The sequence below is a fragment of the Uranotaenia lowii genome, chromosome 3 (genome assembly GCF_029784155.1).
Source record: "Uranotaenia lowii strain MFRU-FL chromosome 3, ASM2978415v1, whole genome shotgun sequence".
In the NCBI taxonomy this organism is placed as follows: Eukaryota; Metazoa; Arthropoda; class Insecta; order Diptera; family Culicidae; genus Uranotaenia; species Uranotaenia lowii.
Genome location: NC_073693.1, coordinates 222,013,253 through 222,032,463, shown reverse-complemented (window position 1 = coordinate 222,032,463; position 19,211 = coordinate 222,013,253). Strand labels below are relative to the sequence as shown.

At 39.6% G+C, this 19,211-nt stretch overlaps 1 protein-coding gene and 2 non-coding genes across 3 annotated transcripts; 2 read left to right on the top strand and 1 right to left on the bottom strand.

The window, feature by feature from the left end:
* Positions 1-3,454: 3,454 nt before the first annotated feature.
* Trnal-cag (transfer RNA leucine (anticodon CAG)) lies at positions 3,455-3,537 on the bottom strand. Its single transcript has one exon. It is a non-coding gene; the product is annotated as a tRNA-Leu (tRNA).
* A 100-nt stretch (positions 3,538-3,637) lies between these two features.
* On the top strand, positions 3,638-3,710 carry Trnar-acg (transfer RNA arginine (anticodon ACG)). Its single transcript has one exon. It is a non-coding gene; the product is annotated as a tRNA-Arg (tRNA).
* A 6,852-nt stretch (positions 3,711-10,562) lies between these two features.
* LOC129753110 (uncharacterized) lies at positions 10,563-16,793 on the top strand. The gene has a single exon (XM_055748912.1). It carries the CDS (start codon positions 10,563-10,565, stop codon positions 16,791-16,793), a length of 6,231 nt encoding a protein of 2,076 aa, XP_055604887.1.
* The last annotated feature ends 2,418 nt before the right edge of the window (positions 16,794-19,211 follow it).

The following is a 19,211-nucleotide window of genomic DNA, read 5'->3' as shown; positions in this document are numbered from 1 at the left end:
GTAGCAATGTGGCTTCTTCGTCACTTACTACAAACAGCCAGCAGATGCTGGGTAAAGAATCACACATGCAGTTTCATGCTGTCGATAAGAAACAATGCCCTAAGCTCACAATTTCACCATCTATTCGTTTCTTCTACCCAAAGCGCTCTAGCTTTGACCTTTCCACCTATCAATTTTCATATCTATCATAATTGCTCTCTAATTAGATTTTCAATTTGCCGATATGCCACAAACTTAGATAAGAATATATCCCAGCGGCGATCAAAATAAGATAATAAAATCACTTTGGTTGAAGAAAGCCTACTTTTCCTACAGGAAAAATAGTGTCGAAAAGAATATCTTTTTTTGAGAAGTCTTTTCTAAGCGTTGTCAAAAAGAGCTGCTTTTCGACACTGTTTTGATTCTGAAGAAAAAAAAACCACAATCTATTTTTTCAGGTCTAAAAACTTGATTCTAAAATGTATTTTATGGTATTGTAAAAAAATGTTTTTGCAACTCGTTGGAAAACTCGGTTTTTTCATCACTCATCGTAGCTATCCAAATCGACAAGCCACAACTCGTACTGCAAAAATCTACTTTTTACAACTTGTTGCATAAATAACTATTTCACTTTACCAAGTCCTTTTACCTTGCGTTTTTTTGTCATTAACATGTTGAAAAGTAAGCAAAAAATTTATTTCAGTATACTAAACTTTCACAAAATAATTAAATAACTCAAACTTCCGAATACGAAAATCCAGGGCATGTAAAGCTTCAGGTGTGTTCTTATACCAATGCACGGAATCGTCCATCTTGTGACAGGCAATCGTAATCGTAGGCATGGTAGGCGAACAATTCGCTGTTAAAAAGCGTTCCGTCTCCACCCCCCACCAATGAGAAACTTTTGGTACCCCTTGCCTACTTTTCCTCAATATGCATCCACCCGTAGCTGGAGGCACTCTGACGAAAATCTAAACCACATAAGCTATTAGGATATATTGACAGTTTTACACGAACACCACCTTAGCAGGAGGCCTCAGCCCTAACCTCAAACCATGGGAGAACAGAATCGATTTTTGAGAAGGGCGCACGATAAACGCGTTTTTCCGGTACTCATATCGACAAATTCGCCCTGTGGAAAAACGATACACGGTGTACGTGTTTTGATTTTTTTGGGCGTTCAGGGTCGCCAAGTGCATTGATATTTGGAAAATGGTTATATTTTTTAATTGCATTGTTATTGAAAAACCTTTTCATAAGTACTAAGAATTTGCAATATTCCCGTAGATTTCTAGAAAAAGAAATGAAATGCAATTAAATGCGTAGAAATTGATTGCAACATTTATCTGAACGGAATATCAACTGCCTGTATCGCACACTTAAACGATGTAGCGAATTATGTGGATTTGTTTATAATAATCAGAGCATGCAGGAGATTATTTTCAAAGTCAACATAGACGGGCTTTCATTAAATTACTTTTTTTGTAACAATTAATGATTTGGCATTCGTTCAGAAGATAGAAACAAATTTTGAATCTATCAAGCAGTATATGAAAAAATATTTCAGATGTTTTAAATTTACCTTGAAAATTCATTAGAAAAATATGGCTTATCTTCATCCATTTTGGGACGCCTCATAATGAATTCAAACGTTTAGCTGTTGACATTTAAAAAATTTAATCAATTCAGAAATATTATAATTAGTTGAAATCAAACAAATATTGATTTCAGTAACGCACCTAGCATCACTGGTGAGGCCGCCAGCAAATCAAAGTTTGAGGTTATGACTGAGGCCAATTTTTCGCCAATACTATCGTCCGTATTTACCCTTATTGAGGAAAACTACACGGAACAAAATTGCTTTGCTATTCCAAAGACGTTGTCATGATCATTTTACCATTTCTGCGTTATAGTATTTTCAACCACGCAAATTATAACATCAATTTTGTAAAAGTGCACATGAAGCATTATTGAAATTACTATGTACTTGGTAATTTTCGATAACTGTCAATTTTTTTTTTGCTCAAAAACATCAGTGCATATGATAATTTTACTATGGAAAACATTCTTGTTGTTTATACTTATTCAGGTTCATTAATCATCAAACCCGCGAGTAAACGAAAAAAATTTGAGCTGCTTTCAAGTTTCATAACTTTGAAAAAATCTTTCCAGAGCATCGGGAGAACACACTACCATTGACCGACGTGTGTCGGAAGTGTGAATTTCAATGTTTTACATGAAGTCATAATGCATGCATGCAAATAAACAAACAAACATGCATAGTAATTTTACTATTCAAATCAAGCTCCTCGTGCATACTAATCTTTATCATAACACATACTAGTTTCATCATGAAACATATCAATTTTACTAGGCACGAAGTAAAACCATGCATCATTTCATTGACGATTTTACTAAAACGCAGTCGAATTTACTATGCGCAGCCAAATTGAGCACATGGTTAAATAGCTATGCGTAAGGTATTATAAACAACAAAACATATTTGACTCAAAAATATGGTTGCCTGTTGTTCTTTTTAACCACGGATTTAGTAGTTTTTCTATGCTTTTTTGTGTGTAATAACACGACTGGTATGAGTTTCATATGACGATATGAACAAAATTACTGATGGAATAAATAATGTGTTCACACTGACGTTTCTTCTGTCTTCAATAAAGCCTAGTCCACACTCGGCAACTTGAACTGCGATTCCGGTTGCTGAGACTTGTTTATGTTTATGTTTGTCGGGAGACTTGAGACGAGACATCATCAAATGTAAACAAAAGCAAGTCTCAGCAACCGAAATTGCAGTCCGAGTTGCCTAGTGTGGACTAGGCTTAAAAACGTCCTATGAAAGCTGAAAGAATTCGAAAGTCTCTTGTGAAATATGTTGCACTCTAAAAGCTTTTTTTAACAAAAGACATATCTTATAAACATAATAACAGCCTCCTAGTTTCTTAAAAAAAATGGCGTAAGTTACTCAACAATGAGAAAGCTAATGGAAAATTCATAAAATTTAAAAATGAATTCAAACAGAAAACTGCCTATGAAGCCTAGTCCACACTAGGAGACGGTTCGTCTCGAAACGGTCTCAGCGTCTCCCATTTTCTTTGGGAGACACTGAGACCGTCTCAGGTTTCCATCAACAACCACAGACAACAAAGTTCGTCTCATAACAAAAATCGCAATTCAAGTTGCCTAGTGTGGACTAGGCTTAAATAACTAAAACATTAGGTAAAATGACATAAATTACAAATGTGACAAAAATTATGAACATTGTAAACAAAAAAAATGACTCATGATTGTTAAAAATGACACTAATGACAAAAACAAATTTTACAGCAAGTTACAGAAAAGATGGAGAATAATCCCCGTTGGGTTATGGAGCGGGGTTCGATTTTGGCTACACAAAGTTGTCGGGAGTGTTGCCAAAATCGACGTAGTCCTGTAGTAAGAACACCTGAAGCAAAAACACTGTCAGAAGTGGGATTCGAACCCACGCCTTCAGAGAAGACTACGACCTGAACGTAGCGCCTTAGACCACTCGGCCATCCTGACTTGTGAAAATGGGGTGGTTTAGTACATGAGAGGATTGATTAAAGAGACAAGCAAGGTAACTTTTCTTACACGTAAACATGTTTTTCTAGTCACGAAAATAGGTCCTGTGGCGCAATGGATAACGCGTCTGACTACGGATCAGAAGATTCCAGGTTCGACTCCTGGCAGGATCGAAAGTATTTTACCACATTTTACGCCAAATTATGCTTATTTTTCTAATCTGTTTAATTTCTCTTCCTTTTGTTTTCTGATCTTGGATATCGCTTTCGCTATATTCGATCTCAACTATTTTTTAGTTAGTTATTGCATTTAATATCAAACTAAAAGTCTCTATGCTGTTTTGCTGGTTCTGTTTGTAGTTTAAGCATTGACGTTATTCATGGATTATATTGAAGTCAGCTAATGGCAAACCAATTTGTTGATTTCGATTTCAATTTCACACTTCGAGAAGGTAGCACTTCAGTGGTTTCTTTTCCTCTCAGATACTCTCGACTTCTACTCGTAGATTCCAGAATCAGGAAATAAATTTCTTCGATTGATTTTCGTTTCCTCTTTCGCTTCTATGCGCTTGCCAACAAACACTCCAGATCGTTTCCGATTTCCACTGCTGCAATAAAACGTCCAGACATTATTCGTTTAATTTAGTTTCGTTGATGGTGGACAAACATTAATGGTGAAAACCGCAACGAGATTTGAGGGTTCGATAATAAAGCCGACTGCCTTATGGCCTGTACCTACTTATCCACACACTTCAATGGAAGCCCTAACCATATACAGTCGGTTTGGTCAAGTCGGCTCACGGGATGAAATTTCAGATGTGGTTAATGATAAAGTCTGAACCAGGCGAGGGTTCCATTATTCACGGGTTTCATTCGAAACTTGAGGAAACCATTAAAGCGAATAAACAAAGAACTGAAGTCCTATTTCTATTTAATTTGATTTTGACTAATTGGATGATGTATCAAAGATGTTTTTAGAAAATATTTGGTTTCAGTATGAATAATGTTTGGGGTTTTGGTTTTCAGAAACTCAAAATATCTTAAATTAAGTTGACACGCTGAAAATTTTCGATAAGACCAGGCCCACCAATGGTTGCTAAACCACGAATCGAGTACATTCAGCAACATATCTATCATCCTATCATCGCACGAACAGTCGCTAACTTGATTCGAGAAATAGCATTCGAGCAGTAGGTTGTTAGCAACCCGGTAGCAACGCAGCCGGCCTTCGCTATCAGAAAATGAACAAACACAAATACCAACCAGAATGGCAACAATGGGTGCGAAAATCAGTAAGTAGATAAAATGCAACCAATCAAAACATCTAAAATACCGACCGAAATAGCAACGCCCGGTGGGTTTGGACTAATAAGAATTTGAAATTTGACATTTGATTCAACTGTAGTGATAAACGACTAAGTAAATTGAATGATCTTAATGAGATGGATTAATTGGACTGAGAAATTGAGTTAAAGGGCTGTTTCGTGACTGGTTCAAATGACCATAATTCATTAGACATAATAACAATTCTCCTGATGTCCGCATCAAACGAAACGCAGACATTGCATCTGACCATCACTTTCTTACTTGATGAGTGTAACCAGCATAACCTTTGCTGCCTAGTTTAGTAGAAATCTTTGATAAAAGCGCGCACTATGCAAAGAAGCGCTTTAGTGAGCAACGAAGGAGGACCACCTGACATTTCCTAGCGCACCACCAAGCAGCGCGATTAAGTCAACGTGAGCGTATTTGGCAAATAAATGGTGCTGTATGTCTTGGTTGCACCATTACCAAGAATGACGCTCTGGGCTGGTAGTTCCACCTCCTCGTGGTCCAGGGCGGAAACGTGTTTGCAAGTCCGGCGTATTGCAGATGTACGGCTAAGAGAACTATCACTGAACCCACTAGAGGCCGTCGACGGGTCGGCCAAACCCGCGCGGAAGGAGTGATGCACCCGGGTACTTAGGTACCAGTACTTGGGTGTGAAGGTTAGGTTCCAACACGCGTTCGGGGGATCATGGCCCTGAAATGCGGACGTGACCGGAGGGAGAGCGATCGCCAACTCGTTTTGCGTTTCGGTGGGTATAGACCCGACTCGCAAAATGAGTAAACAGATGCGCAAAGTGGTGGCCAATGGTGCGTCAATCACTTAGGGACGTGTTAAACACGTCAGTGTCAGTGAGGCACAGTATGCTGGAGGTGTCAGGGTTCGACACGCGTTTCGGGAAGTGATGCGCCTGAACCGCGAGTGCGACCTCTTGAGGGCGGTCTACAACTCGATTTGAGCTTCGTGACTTAAGTCAACACTAGAGAGTTCGGAGGAGTCTGACCATGATGGAAGTAATCCATGGATGTACCACAAAGCCTTTGACCTTAGATCGAGATCGAAGACCGCATGCAAGATCCGTTTCATTTGGATATAAGATCTCGACGAAGCCACACAATCCTGCAAACGCCATTAAGCAACCGTGAACAGTGTTCGATCATCCAGGTAGCAATCTGACTCCACCCCGAAAAAGGTATTTGAATTAGTGTTCTGCAATCAGGCAGCCATCAACAATCGTCGGTCTGGACGTCAGAGGTGGACAAGGGTCCTTCCGGCACCCGTTGTCGGGGAGAAGCCATTCCGTGGCCAACATGTCTCGGATGTTCCCGTTCGCCGACTGTAAGACGCAACCATCAGGTAGGACAACCCAATACAGCCTAGGAGAAGTGCTAGTGACCATATTTGTGAGCACAAGATAGGGAAATAAAGGTAGAAATTCTACAACGCGGATTTAAGGTGTTTCCTTGTTCCGAATCTTCGAGTGTGCCGACCCTGAGGCTTAGAAGGGGGTTCTTGCTCGGCTGAGATACGACATGAGATACGACTGAGACCTTGACTTGAACAAAGGCGCGAGATGAAAGTTTGATGTTGATACCACCGTCGGTTTGACAGTTCCAGGGGAAGATTGACGCTACACTCCAACGGCAAGAAGCTGGATTCCGATCCAGACGATCATGTCTGGATCATATCACAACACCGTGGCTTGAAAATAAAAAAAAATCAATTCAAAACAAACCTTTGAGCGTCTCGATTTCACTCAAATCACTTCAGAATGGCCTACCTGATTGGAAATGGACGATTTATAGTCCAAGTTGGCCACTTTACTCGAAATGAGCGAGAAATTTTGCCAGTTTGTTTTGAACTTTTTTTACACGATTTCTTTTTTTGCACCGACACAACAATCGTTCAAAAAAAGAATCCAGTGTACTATTTAAAATAACTTACACTATGAATCTTAATGAAAAAAGATTTCATTTGAAAAGATTCATGTTTGAGACAAACTACATTTAAACAAATTATACAAAAAGGTTATACTAGAATTAAAAGATATTTTACATTTTAGGATTTACATTACACAAAAATAACGCTACATAATTATAAGTTTTTAAAAAACTAGCTTTGTTCGATGTATTCAAGGACTATTTTTCCTTAAATACAGACCCCGTTCGTTTTTGGCAACATTCGATTTTGGCAACATTCGATTTTGGCAACATCCGATTTTGGCACATGTGCCAAAATCGAAAGGTTTTTAAAAACAACATTACAATTTAATTTTCGTTATAACAGGACCAATTTAAATCAGACAAATACCACTTATACGTTTTTGTGTTCTGAAATGATGATAAAATGCAACAATAAAAACAAAAGTTTTTTTTTAAATTTATTAAGTACTTAAAAATGCCAAAAAGTTGAAAAATTCAAAAAGTCAAAAAACAAATTCAAACAAAAGACTGAAAATGACTAAAAACAACTAAAAAATGATGAAGAACGAAAAAACAGCAAATATGACAAATGAAAACAAACATTATAAACAAAACAAGTTAAGAGTAAAATGCATCAAAAACATGATGAAAAAAAATCAAAAATTACTAGAAATGGTCGGAAATTAACTAAAAATAACGATTTTGATAATAATATTACTTATTTTGTAAAAATAACTGATAAAAAAGTGGAGAAAAAAAACCGTTCGATTTTGGCAACATTCAATTTTGGCAACACAAAATGTACGAGTGTGTTGCCAAAATCGAACGGGGTCTGTAGTTGAAGCAGTTCGTTTTTGAATGAGGATTTACAATTTATTTCTTTTATTCGTTTCTGCCTTAAAGTTGTAGACTATCGACAGGGTTGTACAATTGAACTGTTCCAAAAATAATAAGCACACTTTGAAAATAATGAAAAAATATTGTCTTATTAAACTTTATTCAGCACACTGTATCATTATTAAGCTTCTACACAGTTATGTTGCATGATCCGATTATGTCACAAGGTCTGATTATTTCTCATGGTCGGATTATGTCACATTGTCCGATTATGTCACATGGTCGATAATGTTACATGGTCCGATTATGTTGCATGGTCGGATTATGTCACATGGTCAGATTATGTCACATGGTCCGATTATGTTGTATTGTCCGATTATGTTGTATGGTCCGATAATGCCACATAGTCTGATTATGTTGCATGATCCGAATATGTCATGTTCCGATTATGTGCATGGTCGGATTTTGTCACATGGTCGATTTATGTTACATGGTCGGATTATGTCACATGGTCGATTATGTTGCATGGTCGGATTATGTCACATGGTCCGGTTATGTTGCATGGTCGGATTATGTCACATTGCCCGATTATGTTGCATGATTGGATTATGTCACATGGTCCAATTATGTTGTATGGTCCGATAATGTCACATGGTCCGATTATTTTGCATAGCCGGATTATGTTGCATGATATACATAATTATGTCATGGTTCGATTATGTTGCATGGTCGAATTATGTTGCATGGTCGGATTATGTCACATGGTCAATTATGTTGCATGGTCGGATTATGTCACATGGTCAATTATGTTGCATGGTCGGATTATGTCACATGGTCCGATTATGTTGCATGGTCGGATTATGTCACATTGCCCGATTATGTTGCATGGTCTGATTATCTCACATAGTCCGATTATGTCACATAGTCGGATTATGTCAATTGGTCGATTTATGTTGCATGATCCAACTTTGTCATATGGTCCGACTATCTCGCATGGTCAGATTTTTTGACATGTTAGATTATGTTGTATGATCAGATTTTGTCACATGGTTGATTATCTTGCATGATTTGATTATGTTGCATGGTCGGATTATGTTGCATGGTCGGATTATGTTGCATGGTCGGATTATCTTGCATGGTCGGATTATGTCACATGGTCCTATAATATTTCATGGTCTGATTATGTCACATTGTTCGATTATGTCGCATGGTCCGATTCTGTTGCATGATTCGATTATGTCACATGGTCGATTATGTGGCATGATCGGATTATATTGCATGGTCGGATTATGTCACATTGTCGGATTATGTCACATGGTCCGATAATGTTGCATGGTCGAATTATATTGCATGGTCAGATTATGTCACATGATCGATTTATGTTGCATGATCGGATAATGTTGCATGGTCGATTTTGTTGTTTGGTTGGATTATGTCACATGGTCCGATTATGTTGCATGGTCGATTATGTCACATGGTCGATTATGTTGCATAGTGGATTATTTTGCATGGTTGAATTATGTCACATGGTCCGATTATGTTGCATAGTGGATTATTTTGCATGGTTGAATTATGTCACATGGTCCGATTATGTCACATGGTCGATTTACGTTGCATGGTCGGATTATGACACATGGTCAGATTATGTCACATGGTCGATTATGATCGGATTATGTCACATGGTAGATTATGTTTCATGGTCGGATTATGTCATATGGTCCGATTATGTTGCATGGTTGAATTATGTCACATGGTCCGATTATGTTGCATGATCGGATTATGTCACATGGTCAGATTATGTCACATTGTCGATTATGTTGCATGATTTGATTATGTCACATGATCCGATTATGTTGCATGATCGGATTGTTTCACATCTTCGATTAAATTGCATGATCGGATATTGTCACATGGTCGATTATGTTGCATAGTTAGATTGTGTCACATGGTCGATTATGTCACTTGGTCGGATTATGTTACATGGTCTGATTATGTTGCATGGTCCGATTATGTCACATGCTCAGGTTTTTTCTCGTGATAAGTTTATGTCGCATGGTTAAATTCTGTTATATGTAGGGTGGTCGGATTTACTGGTTTTTTTTTTCAAATCCGGTATTTCGGTATTTGAAATTTATGAAACCGATAAAACCGGTAAAAACGGTATTTTTCAAAATATATCAAATTCAAAAAAAGGTTTCGTCTAATTGCAGTAGTAATGGCATAAAATGCTCAGAATTTATAACGCAAAAGGATCAGCAACATTTCAAATAAAAAAAATGGTCCTCTAAATTTTCCCTTTATCATAAATCTATCATCATCCTCATGATAATTATAATATTTATCATCTTCATCTTCAAATTCTAGAAGTTTTGTTGGAAATCGAAGACACTACCAAAGCATCTGGACTGCCGTGACACCTAGCGACAGAGACGAGCATCATCATAGCAGACACAGGTCGAAGAGATTTGACATCTTCAATGACCTGTCAAATTACTGCCTATTTCAATTCTGCAGCCTCATCGAGTGGACTACGTAAATTATAATAAGCTCTTATACTAAATTTCATAAACTAACTTTCCCTCAAATATTATTTAGATTTCTTTGCGACATTTGAAAGTCGACAGTTAGATTTCATAATTGAAATAAGCAAAACTTACGTAGTCAAGTGAATTATAAAAGCAGGTTTGACGATTACAAAATCATAACCTAATACACGCTTACTAACTTCCCGCCTTACAGAAAGCATCTCAAATAAATACCGTTGTAGCATAGGTTCGGGAAAGCGATATATGAAACACTGAAATATTGTACGTATAAACACACAATCAACCATAATCCATCAACTAATAAACTTTATTATGCAGTTGTAGCATTTGCTCACAAAACGGAGTTTCCTTTCCTGACCGCGCTGACAACATACTACAAAATATTTCATCAACGATGCTTCGGACACCACCTAATCCCGGACGACAGGAATCAGAAGAACATAGTTGCGTAGCATGTGATAAACCTAACTCCTTCAGTAACCTCGTCCAATGCGATCTGTGCAACGATTGGTGGCACCAAATTTGTGCTGGGGTAACAGGCTCGATCGAGCACCGGCCATGGGCTTGCCGAAAATGCCTTCCGGCAGCCCCCACTCCTTCTGTGGCTTCCAGTGCCCGAAGCAGTCGTACCCAACTCCAGCTGCAGCAGCTTGAAGAAACGCGCGCGCTGGATCAACAAGCTAATGATGCAAAATTACAAGCCAAACTGGAATCTATCCAAGCCGATAAAGATCTCTGTAAGAAGAAATTCGATCTTCTACAAGCTGAATGTGACATTACGGGTGACGAACATAGTGTAAAAAGTAAATTAAGTCGAAGCGAAAGACGTGTTTTGGTAGAAGAGTGGGTCAAAAACTCCGCGAATCCCAAGAAAAATGTTGGTGATAGCAACACGGTTCTCCAACCGGTTGAAAAATCAAAACAATCGACGAATAAAACAGATAGCCTGAATCAAAACATCGATCAAAGTTCTCTAGCTGTGGAAGGGTTCCACCAATGGGAATCCGTGTTGTTGGCAAAAGGCGCAGTTCAAGTACAGACTCCGAAAATGCCAAATTTGATATCGTCAGTACAATCTACCTGCCGGAATCTACCGATCGCATTCAATCCTGCACAAGTGATATCAACCGTACCACGAATTTCGTCTCATCGGACTGGTGTTGAAATTACAACCGATTATGGGAAGTTAGCCGTATCTGAACCGGCTCTATCCTACAGCCAGGCACAAAATCCAGTGATTGTGAACCCAGTATCAGTGAGTTTATATCCAAACCATCAAAATCTAGCGACTTCTTCGATTGCTCAACAAGCCTCCCAGCCGCCTACGTTACCTATGTTCCCTTCCGTGAACCCTTTCGGTACTTCATCGCATCCAGCCATAGTTAACGAAACGAATTCTGTGCTTACACCAATTCCTATATCTCGACCGATGAATCTCAACCCAGTGGAAGGTACTATGTTATACAGTACTTTACAGCAGCATCAAGGACATCGTCATCAACAACAGCAACAACAGCTGATATTGGACCCGCAACAGCAAATGTTTCGATACCATCCTCATCCACAGGAGCCGCAGCAATGTTATCCGACACCATTCCAGTCAGCAGGACCAACAGTACATCCTGTAGCTCCCCCCTGTCAACAAAATCAAGGTGAGTCCGTTCCATTACCCTCTAATGACCATGGATATTCATCTTATGAAAGCGATGCCCTCGAGCCATTTATAAAACAGCTAGGTTTAGGGCCACACGAACAACCCATGATTAAACATGTAATGACCTCATACCAACTTACCCCCTCACAAATAGCCGCTAGACAAACTTTGCCTCGTGATCTTCCCCTCTTTGATGGCGCGGCATCCGATTGGCCAATGTTTATTAGCACTTTTACCAACACCACACTTGCCTGTGGCTTCAGTACGACCGAAAATCTTACCCGTCTCCAAAGGTGTCTTAAAGGTGCAGCATTAGAGGCCGTGCGCAGTTATTTAACATTGCCTGACTGTGTTCCTCATATCATGGAGACTCTCCGCTTCCTCTACGGCCGCCCGGAACTCTTGATAAACTCTTTATTGGAAAAAATCCGTTCCTTCCCCGCTCCAAAGCCTGAAAAGCTGGATACCTTAATCGATTACGGGTTGGCAGTTCAGAGTGTGTGCAATCATATGGAAGCAGCAGGCTTGCACACCCATCTATCTAATCCATCGTTGCTCGCCGAATTGGTTGAACGATTGCCTACCCAATTCAAAATGGAGTGGGCAGACGTTAGTTCAAGTATCGTCAACGCTAACTTACGAAATTTCGGCGATTTTATGAATGGTTTAATAAAAAAAGCTAGTCGTGTTACACCATCATACAATGCTTCCACAAACAAATACGTAAAAGGGGGCAATCTACATGCACATATAGGAATACCAGAAGTCCAACCAATCCCAGTCGGCCGAGCTTGTCGTATGTGTAGCAAAGATCACCGTTTAGCTGATTGCGAAGATTTTAAACTTCTTGATGTTGATAAGCGTTGGAGTCTTGTCCAAAACGAAGGTGTGTGTCGAAATTGCCTATATGCACACGGTAAAAGATCCTGCCGCAGCAACAACCGTTGTGGTGTCAATGGTTGCACCGTACGCCATCACCCCCTGCTTCACCCCCCTCGTTCTGCTACCCCAAAAACTTCAACCGCCAACGGAAGGACCGAACAATCAACTTGCTCTTGCAATAGATCTTACCCGAATTCCGAACAAAACCGTGCACCTGTAGTGAGTGAAAACCACACTCATCGCGACATCGATGCGCACTTCCTCTTTCGAATTTTACCCGTAACCATTCACGCCAACGGTAAATCACTGGAAACCTTTGCCTTTATAGACGAAGGCTCTTCACTCACCCTTGTCGAGGAAAATCTTGTTCACGAACTGGGTGTAAAAGGCACCTCTCAAGTACTGTGCCTGCGTTGGACCGGAAATGTAACTCGCTTAGAGCATGATTCGGAGCTTGTAGATTTATCAATTTCCGGACCGCGATCTTCTATAATGAGCCTGAAGGATACTCGCACAGTAAAGGATCTTTGTTTGCCCCAACAAACCCTCGATTATGAAAGCTTATCACTTCGCTATACCCACCTCAAGGGTCTGCCCATTGCTAGCTATTACGACGCTGTTCCTCGTATATTGATTGGGGTGAATAATTTGCATTTGACTGTTCCCCTGCGTATTAGAGAAGGTTGTACTGAGGATCCTACCGCTGCGAAAACTAGACTAGGTTGGTGTATTTACGGAGGTGTTGTGAGTGACCAGCCAAACTATCAGTCTACAGAACCGCTTGTGTCATTTATCAATAGCCACGCATGTAATTGTTCGAGCGACGAAAATATTCACGACTGGGTGAGAAATTACTTTGCAAGGGAAGATATTGGGGTCTCTCCGCCTGTTGCACTCGAGTCCGATGAAGACAGTAGAGCCCGTATGCTGCTTGAAAAAACAACTACCAGGCTTTGTAACCGATTTCAAACGGGATTACTATGGCGCTTTGATACGTTTGAGCTTCCTGAGAGTTTTCCGATGGCATTGAAAAGAGATGAATGTCTTCAACGTAAATTGAATAAATTTCCTGAGCTGAGAGTGAATTTGCAGAAGCAAATGAATGAATACCTCAATAAGGGGTATATACATCGAATTACGGAATCAGAGCTGGAGAACACAGACCCACGTCGTGTATGGTACCTGCCTTTGGGGATCGCAATCAACCCGAAAAAACCAGAAAAGATACGAATGGTGTGGGATGCTTCAGCGAAGGTTGATGGGGTTTCGCTTAATTCAATGCTTCTAAAAGGTCCAGATGAACTACCTCCGTTACCATGGATTTTATTCCGTTTTAGACAATTCCCCGTAGCCGTCTCAGCAGATATTGCCGAAATGTTCCACCAAATCAAAATACTTCCAGAAGACCAACAAGCGCAACGTTTCTTATGGCGAATGAAACCTCTGGAGCCACCCGAAGTCTTCGTAATGGATGTGGCGACCTTTGGCTCCACTTGTTCTCCTGCCTCTGCACAATACATCAAAAATAGAAATGCACTGGAGTTCAAAGACACTCACCCACGAGCGGTAGAGGCTATCATCAAGGGCCACTACGTCGATGACTATGCAGACAGTTTCGAATCGTCGGAGGAAGCCGCGAAGGTTTCAGCAGAAGTCCGGATGATTCATTCAAATGGAGGCTTCAATATACGTGGCTGGATTTCCAACTCCACTCAAGTGCTTACCAAGCTTGCAACGCCTCTAACTTCAGAAACCAAAGACCTCAACCTCGATGACAACAAAATCTTCGAACGAGTACTGGGAATGCATTGGATGTCCGCCAGCGATGATTTAGGTTACTCTACGACATTATCTCCTGAGTTTCAAGAAATCATTGCATCTCAAGCAAGGCCAACAAAACGTCAAGTTCTTAGGTGTCTAATGAGCTTCTTCGACCCTCTAGGGCTCCTAGCAGCTTTCACTCTACAAGGCAAGGTACTTCTACAAGACATTTGGCGATCAGGGATCAAATGGGACGAAGAAATAGACGATCGATGCTTCGACAAGTGGCTATACTGGACTGACCAGTTTCCGCTTATTGCAAATCTTCGGATTCCTCGATGTTATTTTGTCGAAGTTACTCGCAACTGCTACCGAAAACTTGAGTTACACATTTTCGTCGATGCCAGTGAGGATGCGTATGCAGCAGTCGGGTTTTTCCGTATTCCTGCTTCCTCAGGCGTGTTCTCCTGTTCCTTAGTGATGGCGAAGACAAAGGTTGCTCCCCTGAAACACTGCTCAATCCCTCGCTTAGAACTTCAAGGAGCGGTTTTAGGTACTCGTGTCAGAAAGTTTATAGTGGAAGGCCACAGTGTAGATATCCAACGGGTCGTCTTTTGGACAGACTCCAGCACTGTTCTAGCCTGGATCCGGTCCGACCATCGGCGCTACACGCAGTTTGTAGCCTGTCGAGTAGGGGAAATTTTATCTTCCACGAACGTATCCGAATGGCGTTGGGTACCATCGAAATTAAATATTGCCGATCAAGCAACCAAATGGAGTAAGGAACCTCAACTCCATAAAAACGACGAATGGTTCAAAGGACCCCAGTTCTTGTGGAACGAGGAGGACAGTTGGCCCCAGCCGAAAAAAATGTTAACCACCACCGAAGAGTTGAAGATTTCATCATGCGCTCACCGTGTCATTTTTATTCCGCAGCCTGTAGTCGAATTTACTAGATTTTCGAAGTGGGAAAGACTTCTACGTACAATTTCCTACGTATACCGTTTTATCTACCGTTCGAGGAAATTGAAGAGAGATGAAGGCGCACACCTTACCCAAAAGGAGCTTACAGCTGGTGAAAACGCAATACTTCGTATGATCCAGTGGCAAGCATTTCCCGAGGAATCCATGCTTTTGAGGCGCAAGTTAAAAAACGGTCAAGCAGCATTACATAAAAATAGCAAAATTCGTCAATTGAGTCCGTTCTTAGATGAGCATGAGGTCTTGCGCATGGATGGTCGTATCGGAGCAGCAAAGAATGTTTCGAACGCACTCAAATTTCCAGCTATTTTGCCAAAGTCGCACTTTGTCACCGAACTAATAATTCTTTATTACCATCGAAAATACCTCCACGGAAATTGTGAAACCGTGGTAAATGAACTGAGACAATCCTTTCACATTTCGCAGATTCGTCCAACAGTTAAAAGCATATCTCGCCGCTGTCAACACTGCAAAATTTACAAAAAGACACCGTCAATTCCCAGAATGGCGCCATTACCAGAAGCGCGTTTAGCCTCTTTTACGCGCCCCTTCAGCTACGTTGGCCTCGACTTGTTCGGTCCAATCTTGGTCAAAGTGGGCAGAAGCGCAGCGAAACGATGGTGCGCACTGTTTACCTGCATGACCATACGAGCAGTACACATTGAAATAGTGTATAGTCTAAGTACAGAATCTTGCGTAATGGCCATCCGTCGTTTCATCGCACGTCGAGGAGCGCCTCTTGAGATACACTCTGACAATGGCACTAATTTTCGGGGCGCCGACAACATACTTCAACAGCAACTTCAAATGATACACTCCGACATGGCTTCAACATTCACCAACATCTCAACAAAGTGGATATTTATTCCTCCTAAAACTCCACACATGGGCGGATGCTGGGAGCGAATGGTTCGCTCGGTCAAAGCAGCGATGGAGGCAAGCACGAGTGCTGGAAGGAAGCTGAACGACGAAGGACTAAATACGTTAGTTGTTGATGCTGAAGGTATCGTGAACTCTCGACCACTAACATACTTACCGCTGGAGACAGAGCAGAGTGAAGCGCTCACACCTAACCATTTTCTGCTGGGAAGCTCTAACGGCGTTAAGCAAGCTGAAGTAGAGGCAACAGATCCGAAAATTGCCTTGAAGAACACCTGGAACGGAATTCAAGTACAACTTGATGTCTTCTGGAAACGTTGGGTACGAGAATATTTGCCGGTTCTGACGCGTCGAACCAAATGGTTTGAAGAGGTTAAACCACTGGAATCTGGGAATCTAGTTGTCATTGTCGATGAAGGGCGAAGAAATGGTTGGGCTCGAGGCGTGGTAGTTGAGGTCATTTACTGAAAAGATGGTCGGGTTCGTAGGGCTATAATTCAAACAAATAAAGGTCTTTCTCGTCAGTCAGTCGCTAACCTGGCTGTGCTGGACGTTGACGCTGGAAACAATGAACCTAGTAAGACATCGGTCATGGTTACGGGGGGGAGTATGTTGGAAATCGAAGACACTACCAAAGCATCTGGACTGCCGTGACACCTAGCGACAGAGACGAGCATCATCATAGCAGACACAGGTCGAAGAGATTTGACATCTTCAATGACCTGTCAAATTACTGCCTATTTCAATTCTGCAGCCTCATCGAGTGGACTACGTAAATTATAATAAGCTCTTATACTAAATTTCATAAACTAACTTTCCCTCAAATATTATTTAGATTTCTTTGCGACATTTGAAAGTCGACAGTTAGATTTCATAATTGAAATAAGCAAAACTTACGTAGTCAAGTGAATTATAAAAGCAGGTTTGACGATTACAAAATCATAACCTAATACACGCTTACTAACTTCCCGCCTTACAGAAAGCATCTCAAATAAATACCGTTGTAGCATAGGTTCGGGAAAGCGATATATGAAACACTGAAATATTGTACGTATAAACACACAATCAACCATAATCCATCAACTAATAAACTTTATTATGCAGTTGTAGCATTTGCTCACAAAACGGAGTTTCCTTTCCTGACCGCGCTGACAACAAGTTTCATGTTGCTTTCAACGAATTTTTGTCCTATATTCTGTAAAACAGTATTAATATTTAAGAAAAGATTTAACATATTCAGTATATATTTTTCATGAAAATTATATGAAATTGTTAACAGAAAGATTTTTCGTCAAAACAATGACTTAACTAATAAATATTTAAACAAAACTTTAAGCAAAGTTTTTGGTTGACTCGCAGAATTACAGATTACTGTAATCTGAAATACGGATGTTTTCCCCGCAACCTAGGTCGTGATCGCATTAAGTTTTCCATCCTAAAAGTAATACGAACAAATAGAAATAAAAATCTATGAAAAACTAGTCAAAATTCAGCAAAAAATTTAGTTTTTTGGATCTGATCCATACGCTTTTTGTTGCTATATTTACAGTTTCAAATTTATAATAACTTCATTACTGCTTTTTCTGGAAAATGAAAATTCTTCAACAGCGTTAAAAATAAAAAAACAGAGTTCCATCAATTACCTTAAAATATTGTTAAAAAAAACTTTACAAACAGTCTAACATGTGTTTAAATACTGACTCTGTTGAAAGTTTCGTTAGAACTGAACTTAGAATTGTGTTTCAATGCTGACTCTATTGAAACATTTTATGTTTTGGACAAAATAGAAAGTTTTTAATCAGTTTTAGTTTTCAATAATTTTCGTTCTAAATTTCAAGTTTGTGAAAGCCTGGCACCGCTTAGAACGATTTTGATAAACTTGGCCTGTTTATAGATAAAACGTTTTTGCAAATTTTATCAAATTCCAGCATAGAAATGAAAAATTCAGTGTTTATTGTGAAGCAAAGCAATCTTAAGTATCTTGAAGCTGTATATTATTTCAGTCATTGTACACTTGTACAGTCTTTAAATGTTTTGGAGCGTTAGTTCAATAGCTTAATTAAAATGTGGAAAGTTTCATGAAAAAAGCTTGGATTTTGGACTCATAAATATTTTTTAGAGAAAAAAAAAACATTTAGCTGTGTGAATTTTAGAACAATGCCAAATAATGACGAAAATTTACCGGAAATACCGGTTTTTTACCGTCCCTAAAGTCGATATTCCGGTATTGAAAAAATGGTCGGTTTTACCGGTTTTACCGGTTTCGGTAAAATCGGTTAGACCACCCTAGTTATATGGTTGAAATTTGTCAGTCAGTGACACTGACATATGTTGATCATTTCGAAAATACACCAAAGTTCGATTATTCTATACATTGACACACAAAAAATTGCATAATTCTACATTTAGCGGTCGTAGCTAATTTACTACCTCCTCCACGTTTTCTTGCATCGTAACTAATTCAAAAACGTGTGAATTCTAAATTTTGAAAAAAAGAGGTCTGAAAGTACTTTTCACAGGCAACAAAATGCTGTCAAATTTTGAATGTCCGATTACTAGTAAATGTGCTATCAGCAAAAGAAAGTGTCACATTTCAAAATGAACTGAGCTTTATATATATATGGCATTTTTTCCAATGTTATCTTTCTTCTAAAACACATCTGAAAAGACGTGCTTATCTTATTGAAAAGCAGGATATTTTGGGAATTTAAGAGAAGAATTTGATATTTGATTCGGCATTATTGTTGCAAAGCAGTAAACAAAATAATTAGCTAACGTTACTATTCGGATTGTAATAGAAAAACCATCCCAAAATTGGATAAAATAAAAAATGACTACCAACGGCAAGAAAATTACTAGCTAGGTATTTTATCAATTGACTCAACT